The 21366-nt window shown below is 46.0% G+C and overlaps 3 protein-coding genes across 9 annotated transcripts in view; 2 read left to right on the top strand and 1 right to left on the bottom strand.

Annotated features, from left to right (window-relative positions):
- si:ch211-154o6.3 (uncharacterized protein LOC563854 homolog) overlaps positions 1–353 on the bottom strand; it is a 6883-nt gene extending 6530 nt beyond the window's left edge. Inside the window, exon 1 of one of the 3 annotated variants that reach the window (XM_035530968.1) lies at positions 1–353. This exon is cut by the window's left edge and continues 294 nt beyond it. The gene's annotated coding sequence lies outside the window, so the exon portion shown is untranslated. The other 2 variants (XM_035530970.1, XM_035530969.1) reach the window with 2 other exon arrangements.
- A 100-nt stretch (positions 354–453) lies between these two features.
- Positions 454–9872, top strand: znf384b (zinc finger protein 384 b). 4 transcript variants are annotated; one of them, XM_035530963.1, is made up of 11 exons: positions 454–645; positions 1586–1641; positions 1948–2185; positions 2401–2490; positions 2640–2782; positions 4380–4453; positions 5142–5366; positions 7477–7644; positions 7793–7871; positions 8472–8630; positions 8727–9872. In XM_035530963.1, the coding sequence occupies exons 1-11, from the start codon at positions 627–629 to the stop codon at positions 9063–9065; spliced, it is 1590 nt and encodes a 529-aa protein (XP_035386856.1). In that variant the 5' UTR covers positions 454–626; the 3' UTR covers positions 9066–9872. The 4 variants fall into 4 exon arrangements, with proteins under 4 accessions (XP_035386856.1, XP_035386860.1, XP_035386858.1 ...); XM_035530965.1 differs by having other exon boundaries at positions 460–658; XM_035530966.1 differs by lacking the exon at positions 454–645 and adding an exon at positions 726–1148.
- Positions 9873–10341: 469 nt separating this feature from the next.
- gnl1 (guanine nucleotide binding protein-like 1) lies at positions 10342–19661 on the top strand. 2 transcript variants are annotated; one of them, XM_026999133.2, is made up of 12 exons: positions 10342–10533; positions 11690–11843; positions 12796–12932; positions 13204–13355; positions 13691–13762; positions 14602–14794; positions 14928–15026; positions 15145–15327; positions 15483–15661; positions 15805–15976; positions 16327–16467; positions 17024–19661. In XM_026999133.2, exons 1-12 carry the CDS (start codon positions 10461–10463, stop codon positions 17272–17274), a joined length of 1806 nt encoding a protein of 601 aa, XP_026854934.2. In that variant the 5' UTR covers positions 10342–10460; the 3' UTR covers positions 17275–19661. The 2 variants fall into 2 exon arrangements, with proteins under 2 accessions (XP_026854934.2, XP_026854935.2); XM_026999134.2 differs by having other exon boundaries at positions 17029–17181.
- The last annotated feature ends 1705 nt before the right edge of the window (positions 19662–21366 follow it).

Below are 21366 nucleotides of genomic sequence, written 5' to 3'. Positions count from 1 at the left end.
GTAAAAGTCTAAGAAGACCGTACCAACCGGAAAAGTACTGAAGTACTGACTTCATCCAACGGAAGCGACTGTAAATCTCTCTGGCGACATCGTGCGGTCATTCAGACACGTTTCCCCCATGGTCTAATATCAAATCTATACAAGTACGAATTTTATAAATACACACGATTGGTTAAACAATTTAAAACAACAGAATAACTAGATAACTCGTTACAATATGCAACAGCCTGCGTCAGCAATACCACGCGATTGATACATTAAGGTGATTACACTTATTGTTACTGAAAGTCAGATACTCGGACATCAAATTAATTTAGTTACGTTTTTATATACACTGGATATGCACTGGAATCCACGATGATTTCACTGCAGCCGTAATTCAGTGTAATGTGACCTTACTGGTCGGAAGTGACATCAGGGCGTATGGCAGCCGTTTGTGAAATTCGACCTCATTCGGCGGAAGTGTGGCGTAGACAGTTCGGGCAACTCCGTAAGAAAAGAGGAAAAAAAGGAAAAAAAAAAAAAAAAAAAACCCAAAGAACGGAAACTCGTTGAATTTCTTCAAGAGAGTGTTTCTGGACTGCCTTCAGAAACGACCCCGACCGGAGGAATTCCCCGGGGAGGGAATGAAAGTGTCCTCGACGGGTAATTAGGCTTGGTGTGTGTTTTTTATTTTTTGCTTGAACGTTGTTTTTGTGCAGCTGTCGCTTCGCCGTCGTCTCTCATGTGCCGGAAGTCAGCGTCAAGCCCCGGTTTCGGCGGCGACGTTTTTTCTCCTCGCTTGTCCTTTTTTTTCCCCCAAATCATCGGGTGTTTTTTTTCTCCTCACCTCCGTGTATTTCCACGGGCGCGATGGTTAGAGTGGGTTCGTGGGGTTAACGTTACGCGTTTAGGACGCTGCTGATCCCGTATCAGCAGTCCTTAGCAAGGCTATATTTAAATAAAAGGACCTATGGTTTATAGAATAATCTTCTCCATTATATTATGTGGCCTTTTCGAAAGAAAAAACAAACAAACCACAAAACACTTAATTTTTCATTCGCAAAAACAATGATACATTATGTGCATCTGAATACGTCTGAACAACGTCTCGACAAGAATGGTCCCGCCAAACAAGTCTGCATAAGAAACACAAAATGTTTGGAGCAGTAAGGTTATGATGTACAGACAACCACGAAAGTCAAATATTAATTATTAACTAACTGGAATAAGAGGTGTATAAGAGGTGTATGTGTGAGTAGCTGATACTGGTATAGCAGCTTTTATGTAGAGAGCAAACTGGATAATGGGCCTGTGTCTACCACGGCCGATGGTGCTATTTTTCTGTACTATATTAACTCGTTTCATTTGTTTTGTTTTTTAAATAAAAAAGATATTGCACGTCTATATTCGCATGACTCAGACGTTGAGTCCAATGGTCTTTCTCTCAGTGTAGTATTCATAGCGGCATTCGTCTAGGTCGTTTTCTTGATAATTTCTTTAATGAACTTGTCCTTGTTATGACCATGAAGCAGGGATCAGCTGCTTATTGTTATGGGAGCATTGGTTTTGCCTTTTACTGGTTTTGTCTTCATGTTAATCACAGGAATAATGGAGGATTCCCATTTTAACTCCTACTTCTGGTCTCCAGTACAAGGACAGGTAAGGACATGTTGCCTATTAGTCCACAGAATTTGTGCATATTCAGATGTACCCTGAACACCTTAAGATGGACATTTTGGTTCTAGCTTAATTCCCAGTATGCCTGTACTTGGTATACAGTGTCCCTGACTTCTTCAATGAGGTGTTTTGAGAGTTGGTACGGGAGGGGGGTGGACTATTTGAGAAACACTGCATTAAGACATGCACATTGAAACTTAAGCCATAATTTACCAAATGTTTTATTTCTAGTTTCTCTTAATGGTGTGTGTGTGTGTGTGTGTGTGTGTGTGTGTGTGTGTGTGACAGATTGAGAATGCTGTATTTCTAAACAAGGTGAAGGAACAGCTGGTGCAGGACAAAAGCCCCACCTACCCACATGGCTCCTCCCACTACCCCACCACAGCAGTGGTGGCAGTTGCTGGGGGTGTGGCTATGGACACAACAGCTGGAGGGCGGGCGCTGAAACAGGAGCAGACGCATCAGCCCCAGTCGTCTCACAGCATCACCGTCGTGCCGGTCCCCTCTACCGGAATCATGACAGCAGGTACAGACGGCGTGGCCATGCAAAGCGCACCACTCCCCAAAACCTCCACTGAGGCCCTCGGGGACCATGAGTCATGCCTAATGTACGTGCAGATGGTGTGGCTGCTGGGACCTGTCTCATTGCCTGTTTGTACCTCCTCCTTTTTCTCACACACACACACACACACACTCTCGCTCTCTCTCTCTCTGTGGTTCTTGCTTTCGCACTCTGTCCAGCGGGCTTGGTCACTCTGGTGTCTCCTGTGTCCTCTGCTTCGTCTCTTATCCCTGGACATCCAGCGACTACTATGATAACATTACATACAGGTAACGCACTGCTATAGTAAATATACAGACAAGTAACTCAGTGCCATAGCAAATCAAAGAAACATCACAGCCCAGCAACCCACTGGATGATGGAAATTACGGATCAAGCGTTTATTGTGGGGTTTTTTTTTTTTTGCCATGTCCGGCAGATAAGAAGGAAGATGCTGCGTCCTGCTCCCCTGTTATCATACCAATACCGTCGAAACGAGGCAGGAAGAAGAAAGCCACCCTCCAGATGGTGGGCCCGCCCACAGGAAGTGACGCGCTGATGCTCAGTCACCTGACTGGACAGGTACCATATCCGTGTGCACCCCCTCGCCTCCTGCGTGATGGTGGAGTGGCGTGGAGTGGAGTACAGCCCTTGGTGGGACTGCTTTCTACAACTAGCCCTTGCATAATGGGCTGTGCATCTTGTTTTACATTGTGTTAAATTGTAAACACAATATACAAAACTATATATTACATAAGAGGACAGTTCATAAAAGGCTTAGATGAGCAGCAATAGGATATCACAGCCAGCCAAAGGATTTTTACCTTGGAAAAACTGCCAGTTTTATTATTATAGCTTTTATTACCATAAAAGAGACACCATTAAGTTGAAATGATTGACGGAGACCTGTTTAAAACAGCCCGTGCAGCCAGTCAGGTAAAACCCATCATCTCAAAGTCCTGTCTTTGATAGCATGACCGCATGCGTGCACACACACGTAGAATCAGCTGATCTGAGAACAGCTGCTCACGCATGTCATAGAAATGAGGTGGAGGTTGTGTTTTGTAATTCAGTTGGGCAGTTATACATTGGGAGGGGGAAGAAATCGCAGCAAAACTTATTGTAGATTATAGTGTAGAACAGGAAGTGCAAGGTGCTTGGACCCGCAAGGTCACAGGTTCAATTCCCACGAGCATGTGTAATGATATACTGATTGATTTATGTAAGCTGCTCTGGAGAAAAGAGCCATATGCTAAAAAATGTCAAATATCTGAAAGGCAAAAATAAATTAAAAAAAACCCTCACAACTTTTGACAATTCAAGTGGTGTTGCCAACTTTAGATAACACTTTTACCTGTTCTATGTGGAACCACAGTGTGGAAATGTTGTGAGTGAACAAAACAAACTGTAGCCATGAAAGTGTCTCTTATTGTCAAGTGTGCAAAAGGGGGTGTCGCCATAGTGCCAGCGTCTAGTGGCTGATGAAGGTTAATTGCGCTGGGTTTGACTCATCTTTCCAGATCCTGAGCCATGCTGAGCGTGTGGTTTTGTGCTGATGAAAAAAAACAATACCAAATGTCATCTTGGTTTAAACTAGCAACAACACTTAAACCAGCAACAAATATGGATTGTAATTAAAATGAGCAAAGGGCCTGTACTGGTGTCGGAGGCGTGTGCTGGCGTTCACCGTTGACGCACTCATGCGCCGTTAGCACCCTGCCGTCCTCACGCACACATCTCTGTTGGGGTGACCGTCTGGTTAACAGGGTCGCCCCGCGCCCCTGACACCTCCTGGCGTTGAAGCGGTGCCTTTCGGTCCTGTCACCTTCCTTCACCTGGCCAGCCTTTATCTTTGGCCACTTGCAGTCCTCCCTTCAGGCTGGGGGGCGGGGCTGGGCGGGGCGGGTTCGAACGTGGATGTTGGTGGTGTTGCCACGTGACTCCTGTGTGAGAGGCGCAAAGGGACAAAACAAACAATAAACAAGCCCATTAGTCTCTTTCCATAAGTAATCCAGTCACATGATATCAGAATCATATTGATCAATTCTCATTATTTTAATTAGAATTCTCCATTAAATGCACGTGCCGGACAGGTGGAGCGTTCGCTCGCGCGGCAGGTGCTCTTGCGCTGTCTCCCCTGAAGTCTCGCTCAAACAGACGCATATTTCCTTTTCTTCAGCACCATCCAGTCGAACACTACGACCTTTCCGCGGAGGACGGCCACGCGGGGAAGGAGGGAGGAAAGACGTACAGGTACAGCACCTCGCAGGGGTCATGAGCCAGCATGCACAATGTGTGTGTGTGTGTGTGTGGTGGTTTTTATTTTATTTTTCAAAAGCTCGTAGCAGAGGCAGGACTGAAATGGAGGCATCTAATGCGTTGTTCACTCGCACGGCAGCAATGCATGGTTCCTCCCTTCCCAGCAAGCGCGCGCACACACACACACACACGGGCGCGCGCGCGTGCTTGTGCTTTTTAAGCTATGTGGAATGAGTTTCAGTCTGTATGTGTGTTGGCTTTGTTAAGTATGACAACTATCCCTCTGGTATGTGAACGCGGCTGCATGTGCCAGCATGGCTGTTGCCAGCGACACACACACACACACACACACTCTCTCCTCCGCTCCCTCAGTCGCTCCTCCCCTTCATCTCTCTGTGCTCGGGTTTCTTGCCTTCCCTTCTCGTCTTTCCGTTCGTTGGCAGTCTACGGTTTCCCTCTGTTGTTGTCTTCACTGATCTCATCCTCTCTCTCCCTCTCTCTCTCTCTCCTCTCTCTCCTCGTTTTCCTACATCACCTCATCCACTCCTCCTCCCCACCTTGCCCCATTTCCTCTTCCGTTCATCCTTTGACCTTACCCCGCTTCTCCTTCTGACCCCGTCATCCCCTCCCGCCTCCCCTCCCCCCTCCCCTCCCCTCGGTATGCGTGTGTTCCTGTCCATAGGTGCCGGATGTGCGGCCTCACGTTCTGCAATAAGTCAGACATGCAGCTGCACGCCAAGTCTCACACGGAGGTGAAGGCGCACCAGTGCCCGCACTGCTCCAAATCCTTCGCCAACTCCAGCTACCTGGCACAGCACGTCCGCATCCACAGTGGCGCCAAGCCCTACATCTGCTCCTACTGCCAGAAGGCATTCAGACAGCTCAGTCACTTACAGCAGCACACACGGTACTGCCGCGGGATAGGGAGAGCCGGGAGCGTGTGTGTGTGCGCGTGTGTGTGTGTTAACTTGCCCCAGTTCCAGTCAAGTTAAATGGCCGAGGCCAGAGCGAGAGGTGTCTGTGGGTTTTGCGGGGGGCAGGGCCTACCTTGCTTTCCCCCCATCACACCTGGTTCTGTAGCAGAGGAAGACGCACTCTCTGTAGTCCACATGCTGGAGTAAGAGTGGCATCTGTGTTTGGCTTGTGAGCACAGGAACTGTGGACTGGTGGGAAACTGTGGACCCTCGGAACAAACAAGAAAACGTTCGTTCAGGGAGCAGTTACGCGTCTGTGGGCACGTTGGGAGTGGTGTGCGAGACTGACACAACATGCTGGAAGGTGGTGTGTAATCGGCCCTCGCACAGAGCTGATCGTGGGCGTATGGTCATGTGTTTGGTAGAACACAGACACTGGCCCCTGGCTTCCGTTTCGCACATCCCTGCTTTTCCCTGCTTTCTTCCTGTCATACTTTCCTTTACTATTCAAGCTTTTTCTCAGATGCTATAGATGTACACCCTCTTACCCTGTACCTGAAACACACACACGCATTTACAGAGCAAAAGCAGAAGCTAGTGAAATTCAAGGGAGTGTGTGAGAGCGCGTGTGTGTGAGAGCGCGTGTGTGTGAGAGCGCGTGTGTGCGTGAGCGCGTGTGTGCGTGAGCGCGTGCGTGCGTGAGCGCGTGCGTGCGTGAGAGCGCGCGTGCGTGAGAGCGCGCGTGCGTGTGAGCGCGCGTGCGTGTGAGCGCGCGTGCGTGTGAGAGAGCGTGCGTGTGTGTGTGTGTGTGAGAGTGTGTGTGAGTGTTTTCTAACCTTGCCATGCTGCACTTTCAGACAGCTTTACAAGCCTCTGAAATGGAGGTCTCCAAAAAGGCCCAGGGACCTCCTGAACTCTGTGCGGCGTGGCCGGATAAGGCAGGTCTGAGGTTTAATGGCCTGAGACCTGCCAACCCATTGAATTGGCTGTAGAGATCAGAGAGACTTCAGCTATCACAGATATCACACCAAGCCTACACCAATCGAAACTCTTACTGCTATAATGAAAAGCTGAATTACCTGGCCAATTTCTCTGCCATCCGTGCAAAAGAACCAGAGTTGCGCCAGCAAGAATGCACACCACCACACCCCCTTATGTCAGCACGTACGTCAGTTATCGTCACTGATGGATTTCAACCTTTGCTGATGTGCTGAGGTGGGAAACGGTTTGATGAGGGTGCGTTGATGATTGGCGAGCCGGCAAGCCATCGTGCGTAATTCTTCGGTGTTTACCTTCACGGTGGTGGTCACCTTCCAGGACTGAATTGGCACACATATTCACCGACTGTTCTGGTGGATCACGGACTTCTTGTTGAACGGAAATGAAGTGTACATCCAAAAGTGTAAAAAATAATGGGGTGAACTCCAAAACGGCAGAAACAAAGCAAGGTTGGTGAGCAAAGTGCTCTGACAGGTATATACGCTTCCCAGGAGGTAGAGTCACATCTCCTGAGGGTTGTGTAATTTTAGCAAAGGGGTGTTGGGCCTTGGCCAATAGAGAGACTAGCCTCGTTGTGGGTAACTGACGCTACATTTGTATCAAGAGTTTTATACTCGCACTAAAAGAAAGCATTAGGCCTTAAGCACAAAACTAACTGTACTGAATATGCTGATTTAACAAAGAATATGAATTATGAAAAATATACTAACGATTGGTTACACCAAATATGCTATTTTAACGTTGACTACATTAATATGATTATAATACGTGAGAATTCATTTATTCATTCATCACATCATAAATAATAATGCTTTAGTATATTTAAAATTGTTGATTAATATGTTCCATCCTTCCAATAGCAACTTGTTAAAAATACAATGTTGTATCGACACCTTAAAGCCAACATGAAGATGACCGCATTTGTCTAGAAGTAGTTGATTAGACTAGGAATGATCGAGATTCATCTACATTTAAAAAGTACTGTAATAACTGTAATGCCACGCGTCTGTGGATAGGACACTTTTATTCTGACCTGAGTGCAGTTTTACCAGCATTTCTAAGACCCTTGCTATTGATACTGTCTCTCTCTGGCTCTCCCTGCAGAAATCACACTGAATCCAAACCCCATAAGTGTCCCCACTGTTCTAAGTCCTTTGCAAACACCAGCTACCTGGCCCAGCATGTGCGGATTCATACAGGAGTGAAGCCCTACACCTGCTCCTACTGCCAGAAGTCCTTCAGGCAGCTCAGTCACTTGCAGCAGCATCACAGGTAATTTCATCCACACTCCTACCCATCATCCTCCTCCTCCTCGCCCTCGGTTTCCGTGTTTACACAGTTTATTTTTACTTCAAAATAAACTTTTTCCCCCCTCAAACTAGTCCTTAAGCTCTCCCGAATGACACTGGTCTCTGTCTAGAATCCACACGGGAGACCGGCCGTATAAATGCAGTCATCCCGGCTGCGAAAAATCCTTCACTCAGCTGTCAAATCTCCAGGTATGAAGACCAATATCTTCGCTATTTCTTTCTTCCATGATGTGTCGTAGAAAACCATGCAACAGGAGCGTTCAGACAGCCATTAGTGCCTAATGCTGTGAGGTTTTTACATTCGCTGTATCTGGGATTCAAAACATTAGTATATAGGCATATGACTTTCTTGACACACCAGTCCTAGTTTATAGTGTGTGACAATACAATTCAATACGATTCGATCAAATTTTCAATTCTGATGTCAAGATTGTTTTAATATGTGAGCTTAATATTTTATGTTGGAGTATTCTGTATTGTACTCGATTTACACAACACTTTTCAGTTGCAGACTTAAAACTGTAACTAAGTGTTTATTAATACTTAATTGTTGGTAACACCTTTATGTCTATAGGGATTATAATATCAATGCTGCTAAATTAAGCAAACAATTTAAATCAGTCCTGGAAGAACTACTTTGGAATTAATTGGACTGTATTCATATGAAGCTCAATGTGTTTAATGTACAATTGTGTAGCATTTTGGAACCAGTTATAACATTTCCTAGATGGAGATTTGGTACCGATGTCTTCACCTCGTCCTTTATAACGATATGTTCGTTTCCCACAGTCTCACCGCCGTCAACACAACAAAGACAAGCCATACAAGTGCCACCACTGTAACCGTGGCTACATCGACTCGGCCACCCTCGAGGTTCACCTCTCCACTCATACGGTGAAGCACGCCAAGCTCTACTCCTGTGGCCTGTGCAACCGCACCTACACCTCGGTACGATCACTGCAGCGTGGGTCCACCCCCCACCCATGTCTGCGTCAGAATGTCAATTTCCTCCGTCCAACTCTCTGCCCATCCGTCTCTCCACAGGAGACGTACCTTATGAAGCACATGCATAAACACTCTCCGGAGATGGCGGCCGCCCCGCAGGGGTCGGTGCCGGCCCAGCGGAGCCACAGTCCGGGCCAGGCGGGACCGGGACCAGGGGCGCCAGCGGAAGGCGCTCCGACAGCAGGTGCCCAGAGCCGGGGCGACAGGGCCGGTGCCTACCCCCAGGCCGTGTTCGACCTCCACCAGTACAAGCCGCCGCTCGTGCCGCTGCCAGACCTCCAGTACAAAACGGTCAGCATGACCGACCTCTCGCCTCACAAAGACCTGTGTATCACAGTGGAAGCCTCAGCTATACAGGTGGAACATCTGAATTCGTGAGGTGTGAGAGTGGATCCCCTGGAACAGGGGACGCTTAGAACAGGACCGACGTTTAAACGGGGGAGAAAAAAAAAAAAAATGAACACAGGAACTGTGTGAACAGAAGCTGCCTGAATGGAAACCAGTTTCCCTACTAGGCATGTTTGTGTTCGAGGAAGCAGGTACTGTTCATTCTAATGGAGGAATACTTTTTTAACTTTTTGGGCTTTTTTTTTCCCCCCTCACAATTATCCTGTTCTTCCTGTCAAAAGTCTTCGGTGAAAGACATGGCTGTTTCTATGGTTACACTGGTCAAATGACTAAACCTTTGAACTTTTTTATTTAATATAGTGGTTTAGTGATCTGTAGGTATTTCTATCTACTGCTATTACAGTATGAACTTGCTATTGTCAGACAGCATGTATGAGCTCATTCAACATGTTGCACAATATGCATGTGGTATTTTGCCCTTTAATTTTTAAAAGGGCAAAATCAATTTTCGGTCATGCTGAGGGGGAAAAGTATATCAAAGAATCTAGTATATTGTGTGTGTGAGTTAAAGACTATTTCAAGTAATGGTACAAAAAGGAAGGCAATGTTCCAGCAATAGCCAGTCTGTGAATCATGAGACGAATATGGCCTTGACATGATTAACCCGCTTCACTATTCATTCATGTGGATTCTGTAATAAAGGCACTATCGTTATATTACTTCATATTAGTATTAACACCTCCTCTCAGACACCAAGCCCCGTCCTAGACATTAAAAAACAAGCGAATTAGAATGAATCGCCCTTTTAAAAACAATAAAAAAATTTGACCAATCTGACATTTGAGTCCTTGTTGCTGCATCGTGCATCAGAAATTGTTAATTGTCAAGTGTTGCATCTTTTTTTTTAAGTAGTTTACTTTCTGAAGTTTTTAGTTATTCAAAGGTTCCAAGCCTGGCACAGTTTCTTACCGAGTCTCGTAGGCTAAAGAGACTTTAAGCTCAGTAAACGTTACTAATGTCCTCACCAGCTAGCAGATTTAGAAACAAAGTTGATCAAGCGCTTTCGCCCTTCTCTTCCTCACTTCCCTTTTCAAAAACAGACACTACTACTCTACTAACTTGTGGGGGTGTTATGTGATAACGATTCTGAAGAGAGGGCGGGTTTCACCAGCCATCACATGTGGAAAGAGAAAACGTTCACATTATTAAACTGAGCTAAGAGAGACTGGTTTATGTGCGTACTAGCGATCTCACTATAACTCCTAAACGCTGAGCTCCACCGCCCCCCCCCCCCCTCCTCCTCCCGTGGCTGCGGCCGGCGTCGGTGGAAAAGTACACACGCACGGGCGGCGGAGAAACTTCGCCACTGTAAACACCGCCGTCCAGCTAGCCACAGAAAGTCGCTGGAGGCCCCTGTGCGCAGACATGCCACGGAGGAAACCGTTCAGCAACAAGCAAAAAAAGAAACAACTTCAAGTCAAGCGGGAGAAGAAGAGAGGTGAGTGGCGCAGAGCGGGCTAGCTAAGCTAGCCACGTTACCTCAGCCGTTGGAGTTTTATGGCTAACGGTCGTGTGATGCGCAGACAACCTCAACCATATCTTGACCATCGTATGTGTCATGACAACGTCTTTTTGGGTAGAGATACCCTTTAAATGGGTTAGCTAGCTAGCTACAATCTTCATTTCGTAGTTCGCTAACTTCGCCTAGTCGCTTTGACTTTGTTTTGGCCAGTTTTCTTAGCTTGTAGCATGTGGTCCAGCACTGGCATTGCAACGAATCAGAAAGGCTATAAAAGACGTGTGTATGGTTATTACTGGAGAACGTGAGCTAAACTTTGTCAGTGACAAACGCTAGAAAACCACTCTAGAATGCGACGCCTGGTATTCGCTGAGAATAAAAAGGGACTGCGCACACTAGCGTGGTACGGCTTCCTCAGCAGGGTTTGTTATGCGCAATGGAGGTGCGCAGTGCGCAGGCTTACTGGCCAGTTATGTAACAATGAAGCAAATAAACAGGTGAGTCATTTGAAATGTGTTATACCTCGCAATGTCTGCACATCTCATCCAACGCAATGGAATTCTAACAGTGGTCACTGGCTTTTCTGACGGACATTTTTCCCTTTAGACGAAATGTATGCACTTGGTCCCACTACTGAGAATTTAGCCTAATCTCATACTATAATTCCACTTTCTGATTCAAGCACAGCAGAGGATGGGTTCCCCTCTTCAAACTTCGGTCCTATTAGGTTTTCTTGTTCAGACCACCTCAGGGAGATTAATTTATTATAATTAATTTGTTTATAAGAGGTAAGCATTTCTGTTAAGATGCTTTTGTGAGGGCATTTATGCACATAATTTAAAAAGCCAACGTTCCATCAATTGTCATAAATGGCAGTTTTTCAAAGGTCAAAAGTATTAGGTCCTATACACCTTTGTTGTGATAGCTGCTTTTCTGCATTTCACAGAGGTACATTTGTTTTTGATGCAGAAGTCCAGGACTAAAATCGTTTCGTCATAACAGATTAATTTAAATGCCAGTGACTCTCTTGTCAGCAGCAGGTCTGTCTTGTTCACCTCTTCAGTAATGTGTGACGGACATACATAATTTATAAAATATTGTGTGTGTGTGTGTGTGTGTGTGTGTGTGAGAGAAGGCGATACAGGCTCAGGTCAGAGTAGCCGGAATGCAAGTGCAGAGAGGGGCGTGAGGAGGGACAGACAGTCAGATACTTCTGACAGCGAGACGACAGACATCAAAAGGATCAACCAGCAGCCTGGTAGCAGAGACAGCAGATATGACCCCAACAGGTGAGCACCGCACAGGCGGAACAGTAACTCAACACGGATGTCTGCATAAACAGAAAGGAGATATTTCAACTGATGAAGGGCAGTGGCACAATCCTGTTGCCTAGTCTGTGGTTACCAATAAGAGGGTATAATTAGTTTATATAACATGAATATAGCAGAACTCAGCCTTGGGGCAATAGATATGATATGACTTATTGATCTGATATGGTGTATGGAATTAGAAATGATTAGTAATAGTATACGTGTGGGTTGTTAAAGCTCTTTAGCTGACCTTAGACAAGAATACTGTAAAATACTTGCGGTATTTTGCATAGTGTACTGGAAAATATCTGCAAATATTTTGTATTACATGCTATTACTTTCACCATGCAACATGTCAGTTTTACACTATGCCCCAAAGTAAGATGACTTGAATCCTAACTACTGAATTCAGGTGTTTCATCCGCACCCATTGTTAATAGGTATATAAAATCAAATCCATAGTAATGCAGTCTGAATAAACAAAGTATACTGGCAGCATAATGGGTCATACTGAAGAGCTCACTGACTTTTTAAAGATGACACAGGATGTCACCTGTGCCTAGTCAGTACAGATCTGCCCCGCTCAACCGAAAAATCTAATAACATGTCGACAGATTGCTTGAACTATTTCAAGTGCACTATACAAAAATTGTTGCAACAAATTAAGCAGTAAAATGAAACAAAAAAAATTTATTTGTAGACTCAGCTAGATGAAAAGCCAGCTACACAGAGTTCATTGTCCCAGTCAATCTCCTTACCAGCACATGACGCATACAACCACTTACTAAGCAGGGGAATTGTACCAGGTCATTGCTCACACTGGGAGTCAGGATTCAAGGCTGTAGTTTTGTTTTCTTGCTGCTGCTGTTTCTTTTTTTTAAATCTTTTTATTTTTGTCTGCATCCTTTAAACTTTTTTTGTTGTTGTTCAGATTCCGGCTGCACTTTGAGAAGGAGAGCAAAGAGGATGTGGAGAACAGAAAGAAAATAGCCCAAGTGAGAATCCTGCAACCTGTCCCAGAGAGAGAGCTGGAGATGGATGTGAGCCAAGTCTACCCCGAGGAGCAAGGTTTCTGTGCTTCACACTCGCTCTCTTAAACAAAGGTTCTGTTGCTCATTTAAACGAGATGTTTGCATGGAGACAGGAGTTGCAGGGACCTGGCTTTTCTCTTCCCCTGATGGACTTTGTTTGTTTATCATCTCATCCCTATTATTTATAATGCAGAAATCTTAGATAATAAAACCTACCTCACTCTGTCCTGCTAGGTTTCTTTTTTTGTTGTTGTTGTGGGGTTTTTTGTGCTTATTTTGTTTGTTTTAGTTTCACGGTGTGGTTTCAGGGCTGGATTTCCCACGGCGGCCCTCTTGGCATTATGGGATGCAGAGAGAGGAGTTGTTGCGGAAGGAGGAGGTGGCTTTCCAGCAGTTCCGACAGGCTCTCTATTCCAGGAACGCTCCCGGGACCCTCAGCCACTTCGAACACAACCTGGAGGTGAGGAATCATCTTCGGTGGAGAAGGAAGAGAGTGTTTAGTGTCACTAATTAAAGCTATGGTAATCTATATATGTTGCAATGTGTCTGAAATTTGGTAGCTGAAATGTTTCAAAGGTTTTCCTCCAAGGACACATTGCTTTCAATTCTGTTGACTCTGTATTTTGCTGTACAAGTTGAGGCACTACATTTCAAATTAGTCTTTGCTTTGCTTTGCCTCACTGTGTAAAAGAATTCCGCTATGACAAGTACTGTTTACTGAAGTTATGCACAATCATAATTCTGCCATATTTTCATATTTTCTGTCCGTTCCCCCCCACCCCACCCGGTCCACAGACATGGAGACAGCTATGGAGAGTATTAGAGATGTCTGATGTAATTCTGCTTATAGTGGACATCAGATACCCAGTAAGTGCTTGTGTTACTGATTACTCTGGATTTTATATGATTGTGCAGACCTTCTCGCAGATGACCAGCAGAGGGCGAAGCTAAAATGACATCATGGGCACCATGTGTGACTTCACCCTGGGGCGCAGACTCCAGAAAACCGTTTCAGTAATGAGCTACAGTGGAGTCGCTTTAGGGGAGCGCCATCAATTTTCCTGTCATGAAGTGAAAGTCCCATTAAAGGAACCCTCTATTCTTGCACACTAGAAAAAGCCAAACATGTTTTGTTGTTGTTTTTGTTTTGTTTTTTTGTTTTTTTTAAGACGCGTGAAATGCCAGCACTAAAACGCATTTTACAGTCTAACTGGGAGCAGCGTCCCTGTGGCTTTGGGCTTTGTGTGATGAAAAACAGGTCGTTTCTTACGTCCCACATGGTATCGCTGTAAATTATTGCAAACCACAAGGCATAATTGACACAATGTCCATATGTCACTGCTGAAGAGAGTCATTAGAGATGACATATCATAACGAAACCCCCTTATCACGCCAGAGCGAGCCTCTCTAGCGGCTGGCCAAAGTCAGGAGACACGGAGCAGTGCTGCTGCTTCTTTAAAAAGATTAGAAATCCAGGATTTCTGATAACAATTGATCATAGAAAAAATATATTTTGTGCTTTTTCAGCACATGCTCTGAACTAGATGACGTCCAAGCTGTCTGTTGGGACCGTTAATTTGAAACTTAACTTTTGCATCGAAACTACACTGGTTATTTTAGAGAAATTGAGAGAGATTGTGATAAACGGAAATAAGTACTGGTTAACACGCCTCCCCCGCTCTTTGCCTCTCGCCCCCACTCCCCAGGTCCTGCACTTCCCCCCTGCTCTCTATCACTACATCACAGGGCCACTGCAGAAGCAGGTAATCCTGGTGTTGAACAAGGTCGACCTGTGCCCCGCGCCACTGGTGTTGGCATGGAAACATTACCTGACCACACACTTCCCCAGCCTGCACTGCGTCTGCTTCACCTCACACCCTGGCCAGCCCTACAGCACCTGTGAGAGCTCCGCCCACATGCTGGGGGAGGGGGGAGGGGTCTGTTGGGGCATAGTGCACCTGGAAACAGCGCTGCAAGTCCACGCCGTAACTTGGCTGCCTCTGTATCTCTGTTCGGTTCTCTCTCGCCGCAGTGCTACAGAAGAGGAGGATGAGGAAGAAGAGTGGGTGGAGCCGAGCAGGAGGGCCCATCCACATCATGAGGGCATGTCAGGAGATTACGGCAGGAAAAGGTGAGGCTGAACCGCCCCCTAAGGTCACCAGGATTCAGCAGCAAGGTTGTTTACGTTTATGATGTTAACATTGATGATGATGATGATGATGATGATGGTAGCTGTTTTTGTTTTCCAGTCGATTTAAGTAGCTGGGAGAAGAAGATACAGAGGGATGCAGTTGCTATGGGGACAGAGGGGGACTGGACAGATGATGGGGCAGAGACAGTGGTAATGGAGCACCATAGTGATGTTGCCATGGAAATGAACAGCCCCACACAAGAACGTTATAAGGACGGAGTCCTCACATTAGGCTGCATAGGTAAGCCTGGGCTGCTACAGACTACGCCCGCATGGCCCAGTGTGAGGGGTTCAGTCTCAGTTTAAAGGAACAAGCTCATCATATTTGCAGCGTCTTTTGTTTATTTTTTGACTGTTGTCATTTTCGGCATCATTTTTGTGCTCTTTGCCCCACAGGTTTTCCAAACGTAGGCAAGTCTTCAGTGTTGAATAGTTTGGTTGGTAGGAAAGTTGTGAGTGTGTCTAGGACCCCTGGGCACACTAAGTATTTCCAGACGTACTACCTCACGCCCACTGTGAAACTGTGCGACTGCCCTGGCCTCGTCTTTCCCTCCCGAGTCGACAGGCAGCTACAGGTAAAGCACCATGCACACGCGTGTATGCTACAAATAGACACATACGTGACTCAGGGTGTGCCAAGTAGAAGCTAAAATGTTTCAGATATGTGCCATCACTGATCGCCTGAATGGACTGCTCTCTGTGTGTGCACGTGTGTCAGATTCTGGCTGGCATCTACCCGGTCTCCCAGCTGCAGGAGCCCTACAGCTCAGTGGGTTACCTGTGCGAGCGGACCCCCTACATGTCCGCGCTGAAGATCTCGCCCCCGGGGCAGAGCGCAGATCCAATGGCTCCCGCCGTGCACGCATGGACAGCCTGGGACGTGTGTGAAGGTACGGGGGTGTCCGCCTGCCCTTGCAGTTGTTTGAATCCGCCACTAGTGGGTGCTTCTGTACTCGTCATCGTATTTCCAGAGGATAGAGCTTTAATACGGCTGGATAGAAATGACTGTACTGTACAGAAAAGGGAGTCGCACTGTATTCTAACACGTCCTTACCTGTTCCTTCATTCAGGACACAGACACAGATCTGAGTCGGGTTAGCTGGCCTCCCGTTAAGGTGGCGGCTCTGCTGTTAACCGTTGCCTGCCGAGATGGTTCTGTGCCAACATATCTCCAACTAACACCTCCCGCTCTCTCTCTCTCTCTCTCTCTCTCTCTCTCTCTCTTTCTCCCGGTTCATAGCTTGGGCAGAGAAAAGAGGGTACAAGACGGCGAAGGCCGCACGCAATGACGTGTACCGAGCAGCCAACAGCCTGCTGCGCCTGGCCATGGACGGACGCTTGAGTCTGTGCCTGCACCCACCAGGCTACACGCAGGGCAAAGGTCAGCGACGGGGCCTGAGTATAAATACATTAGCAAAAGGCTAGAAAGGTCTAATGATTTAAGTAGTAATTGGTATTTCCACATTTTCAAAAAAAAATGTAAAAAAAAAAAAAAGATCTGAAAACAGTACAGTGGTTTTGTTTTAAAGGTTTCAAAAATAAAATTTTAAGCAAACGGTAAGAAAAAATCCAAAATTTGGAAGAAAAAAAACAACCATGAAATCAATTTAGCACAATAGGCTTACTTTTTAAAGAAAATGAATAAAAACAGTAATCACAAGTGGTACAAGACATGCCATTCTTGATTAATTCTTTCTTGGAGGTCAAGGCATATTGCTTTATAGCTTATTATGCTAAGACATTACTATATCCATTATATTACATTGTTGCCTTAATTTTCAACTTTCACTTGTGTATTTTTATCTTTTAATTTTGTCAAGTGAACCCATGATATCTTTAGACTGTTATCATACCATGAGAATTTCAAACATAACACCCCTAATGAATGTCTCAATTACATGGGATTCTGACTGTGCTCTCTATCTCCCCCTGTCCAGAGCAGTGGGAGTCGCACCCAGAGTTGGCCGAAATAGAAGCCCTGCAGGGACGAAGGCCTGAGGAAGAGGAGGGTGGGGAGAGGGACGAGGAAGGCGAGTCGAGCTCAGAGCCAGAGGACGAGGATGACCACGACGACGACGAGGAGGATGGCGACGGAGACGACGAAGACGAGAGCGTGAGGTCGGAGAGGAAGGGCAAGGCTTTGACTCTGAACATGTTTGGCGTGCTGGGTGAGAATGAGTGTGAATGAGGGGTGAGAACTCTCCTCTCACTCTCCAGCCTGTCCGCTCAGTCAGCCCCACTCCTTCCACCCACGCAGGCGGGATTCTACACACACTCGCACGCACTCTTCTTACACTCCTTGCACAATCAGGACCACCCTTCTTATTTGCGTGCCCACACCCACACACTTCCTCAAGCCTGTACCTGCAGAACAAAGCAGGTGTGTGTGTGTGTGAGTGAGAGAGAGCCTCTGTACCCCAGGGGCTAGAGTGTGAGTGTGTGTGTGTGTGTGTGTGTGTGTGTGTGTGTGTGTGTGTGTGTGTGTGTGTGTCAGAGCCTCTGTACCCCAGGGGCTAGACTCTCTTAGCTTTATGTCATTACCACAAACCCTTTTAGTCTTTCTCTCTTTTCATGCAGTGCGTTTTCCCGTTGAAGACCCAGCTTTGAGAGTATTGCAGTGAGCGATTAGGCAGACAGTGTTATGAATCTGTCACAGATCTTTGATCAAAGTCTGTGAGCTTACCGCTTTATTGCCAGAGGTCGCCGGGGGGGTCGTAGGTGAGGAAACTCTGAGGAAAGAGGAGTTCCCTCAGGGGAGAACAACTCTCGCCTGTCCTCTCAGCTGCCACACAGAGTCCTCTGTGCAGGGCTGGCGCGAGTCAGTCAGGTTCAGGTGAATGAGTAAATACGAACAAGCCATAAAACAAGATACATGAAGTCAGGAAGCGTGGCGACCAAAGCAGAGCTCCACAAGGGGCTGTGAGAGTGAGAACAAGTATCTAAAGCATAAAGTGAGAAGTACTAGTGAAGGTTTCACTATTCCTTGACAGACAAATTATTTGGCTAATGTGATTTAGCTAATGTGGCTAGGTGACATTGTAAGGTTGGTGTTTGCAAGATGTTGAATTCACGATGTCAAGAATGTAGCACAGCAGAGATACATGCAGGGGAGTCAGTGGGCCTGGAACAGGCGTACCGACAGCGCAGACGCCCACAGCCAGGTCCTACAGACCAGGCCAGCAGCCAGGATGTCATGACGTTGGATTAACTCTTCAATCATCTGCCAGGATTTATAAAATTCCACACTGAATCTGGAATCGGCATCGCCGAGACTCTCGGCAACAGGAGTTTTGGTTCAAGCACGATGTCGTGCTAGTAGGTTACCCAGTGCTGCGTACAAGCGGACCTGCTCCTCTAAATCCATGCTGGCCCCTACACTATGTAGTTCTCAGTACAAGAACCAACTTTCACACTTCTGAATGTGTAAACCCCGTGGATTTTTACATGGGGCTATTTAGATTGCATTTTTGTAGACTCTTGATACTGAGATTAATTCTCAATATGATACTTGTTTGAATTGTTGATTGAATTGCTTAGTTTTTGTACAGTAACCAAAAGATGTTAGTTGGCTGAATACTTCACGTTGCAAAAAATTAGAACTATCGGATTTTTTGATGCCGTGCTGATATTTAGCTGAACTCAGCCGTATTGGCGGGCCTGCGTGCATAACGCAGTGCCTCTAGCACAGTGGCTAGCAATGCAGGGCTACAGTGGGGTCCTCGTTACCCCGGAAACGTCACTGGGCTTTTACTATGCAAGGTTAGAAATGTCAGTATAGAGCACTGCGATGCTGGAAACATGCATCATTCCTGTGATGGAAGACACACGCATATGCTGCGAGCTCACACACGTGCGCGCGCACACACGCACTCTCTCTGTGCCATGGTGTGGTTTGCACTCGGTTAAAATCATGAGACTGTTTAACATGTTCTTCCTATTAAGATTGGGGTAAATCAAGACACTGATCCCGGAACTGTGGGTGGTGTGACCGGCAGGGCAGTAAGACAGTGGATGGATGCTTTGACAATTGAAGTGAGAAGTGATTTAAGCTTAGAGCTGAGATCCAAGGCCTTCATTCCCAAAACATCTCACTACAGAAGTGCTGCTCTGGACTTTTTTGTTGTTGTTTTTTAAACTCAAGGTGGTGTGCAAAGAAATAGTTTTAATTCCCAGCAGTGCCGAATCCTGTGCCGGCATCCAGATCTGATGCAGCATCCCACGATAGAATGAGGCGGAGGGGACCCTGCTCAGTTCAAACCTCCACTGCTGTCCAGTAACATTGAAAACAGAGAATGGGTTCGGTTGCAGTGGCATTCTAAACCCAGGTGATGCCAGCCGATGCCTCGACACCTGATGTTCCGTCCCGTCTTCTGGAAACGTGCTGGGAGAACGCAGGTCCAGATGTGTTGCTGTTGCGCTTCTTGACTCGCACTCCTGCACCAGTGTATGACTGTAATGGGCGAGCATGTGTGTAGGAACAAGCAGACCTGTGTTTGATTCCTGGGAAAAGGAAGGTATAAAACTGAACTTCAAATTGCTGTCTGCAATAAATATGAATCATGCTGGTCTTACCAAGCTCCCTTCCTGTGCTGTTATTAGCGTTTGGCATACACCCACACTTAACACATATAACGCTTATATGTGCTCAGAGGATAAAAAATGAGGATTTTAATTCATCGTTTAGAATAACAAAAAGGAGAGAAAATGACAAACTATGTTTCCTATGTTGAATGATGGTTTTTGCATGTTCAAACGTGTTCCTGCAAAGGGGAACAGGGTAGAGCCGCATGGAAACCATGGTGAGGCCGAAGAGAGAAAAGTACGTACTGATTTAATTCAAATTGCTTTGAGAGTGGAATTATAGTCCAGTAATATAACTCAGGACTGTCAAATATATAGTTTCACCTATATAGTCAGTATTCTAAATAATGCGTGTCTCAAATGAAAACATCTGAATTCATCTATAGGGAATACAGTATGACTGTATAAATCACAATGAACTGTTATTCCATGACTTTATTCCCACAGTGCACTATACTGTTGCATAACTGATATTTAATTGGACAGTCAATCAAGTTGAGATTTTCCTTTAAAACAGCAGTGTGGCTTTTTGGGTGTGACTTGGAAATGGTGGTGTTTTTACTGTGGCTATTTTTACAGTTTCAAATACAAATCATCAGCATCTACATCAACACCACACATACATACGTGCACACTGCAGATAAACAAAATAATTATCTTTCCAGTGTTCCTGTAAAACCATGTGCCTGTTCATAATTAGCACCTACCCAGAGCTGCTCTCTTGCATCGCTCAGCCGTGACTCCATAAGTTGAGTTAATTAAATTCAGGAGTGTCACATTCCGGTAGGAGCCAGCAGTCATGCCGGCTTTATTGTGCAGGCCGCGTCGTGTACCGATCACCGCGGGAACAGATCCATTCCTGACCGAGACGCCGATCCCGCTACATGGCGGAACTGTAAATCGAGGTTCACGTGTGTCGACCTGACACCCGGTTGCTGCCGAGCCAATGCTGTGTGTCCTCCACTCTGCCAGGGGGCAGTGTGGAGATGTTATTGCGGTATTGCTGAAGTTCATCCGGCGCTGTCAAAAGTGCAGTGCAGTCCACGGTTCTGGGAGAAAGTTCTAGGGCCTGAAGCCCTAAATGAGGTACTCGCTGATCTATAGAAAGGAAATAACATGTGGACTTGACAGAACTCATAACCACCTTTGCAAGAAGGCAATTGGTGGTTGTACTGTGGTTCCATTTGAAATACAATATCCACATGTATATACAGCATATACATCAATAAATATACACTTCTGTTAAAAATTTGACCTTTGACTTGAGCTGTGTGTATTGTGTAATCAAGGAGGATGTGCCTGAGTAAATTATACAGTCTTTAAAAATTAGGAACGCATCTAATAGGTCGGCGACGCCCTTGGAGAATTTCACCTGCCTTGAATAAGACATTTGGTTCAGTCCAAGTACAGTGATGGCAGCTGGAATGTTCACTAACACGTCACTAATTTAAGGCCAAAAAATATCACTGACCACATTGCACATCAGTTTGATTAAACATCTGTTACAGTTGAAAGGAACGTTCAGTACGCTGCATGGTCAGGAGTACAGACACACACACACATGCAGTGTAATTTATGAGCCGGCAGTTGTCTTCTGGACTGCTTCCAAGCTAAGTGTTGGGTAAGGGTGTATATTGGGTATCTTGAGTACTCTTTGAATCAAAAGTCTGCTTTCAGTATGGCATCTGAGAAGGCCCAA

This window comes from Electrophorus electricus, chromosome 10 (genome assembly GCF_013358815.1).
Source record: "Electrophorus electricus isolate fEleEle1 chromosome 10, fEleEle1.pri, whole genome shotgun sequence".
NCBI lineage: Eukaryota > Metazoa > Chordata > Actinopteri > Gymnotiformes > Gymnotidae > Electrophorus > Electrophorus electricus.
The sequence above is the reverse complement of the archived record's forward strand: the minus strand, read 5'-3'. Positions and strand labels throughout refer to the sequence as shown.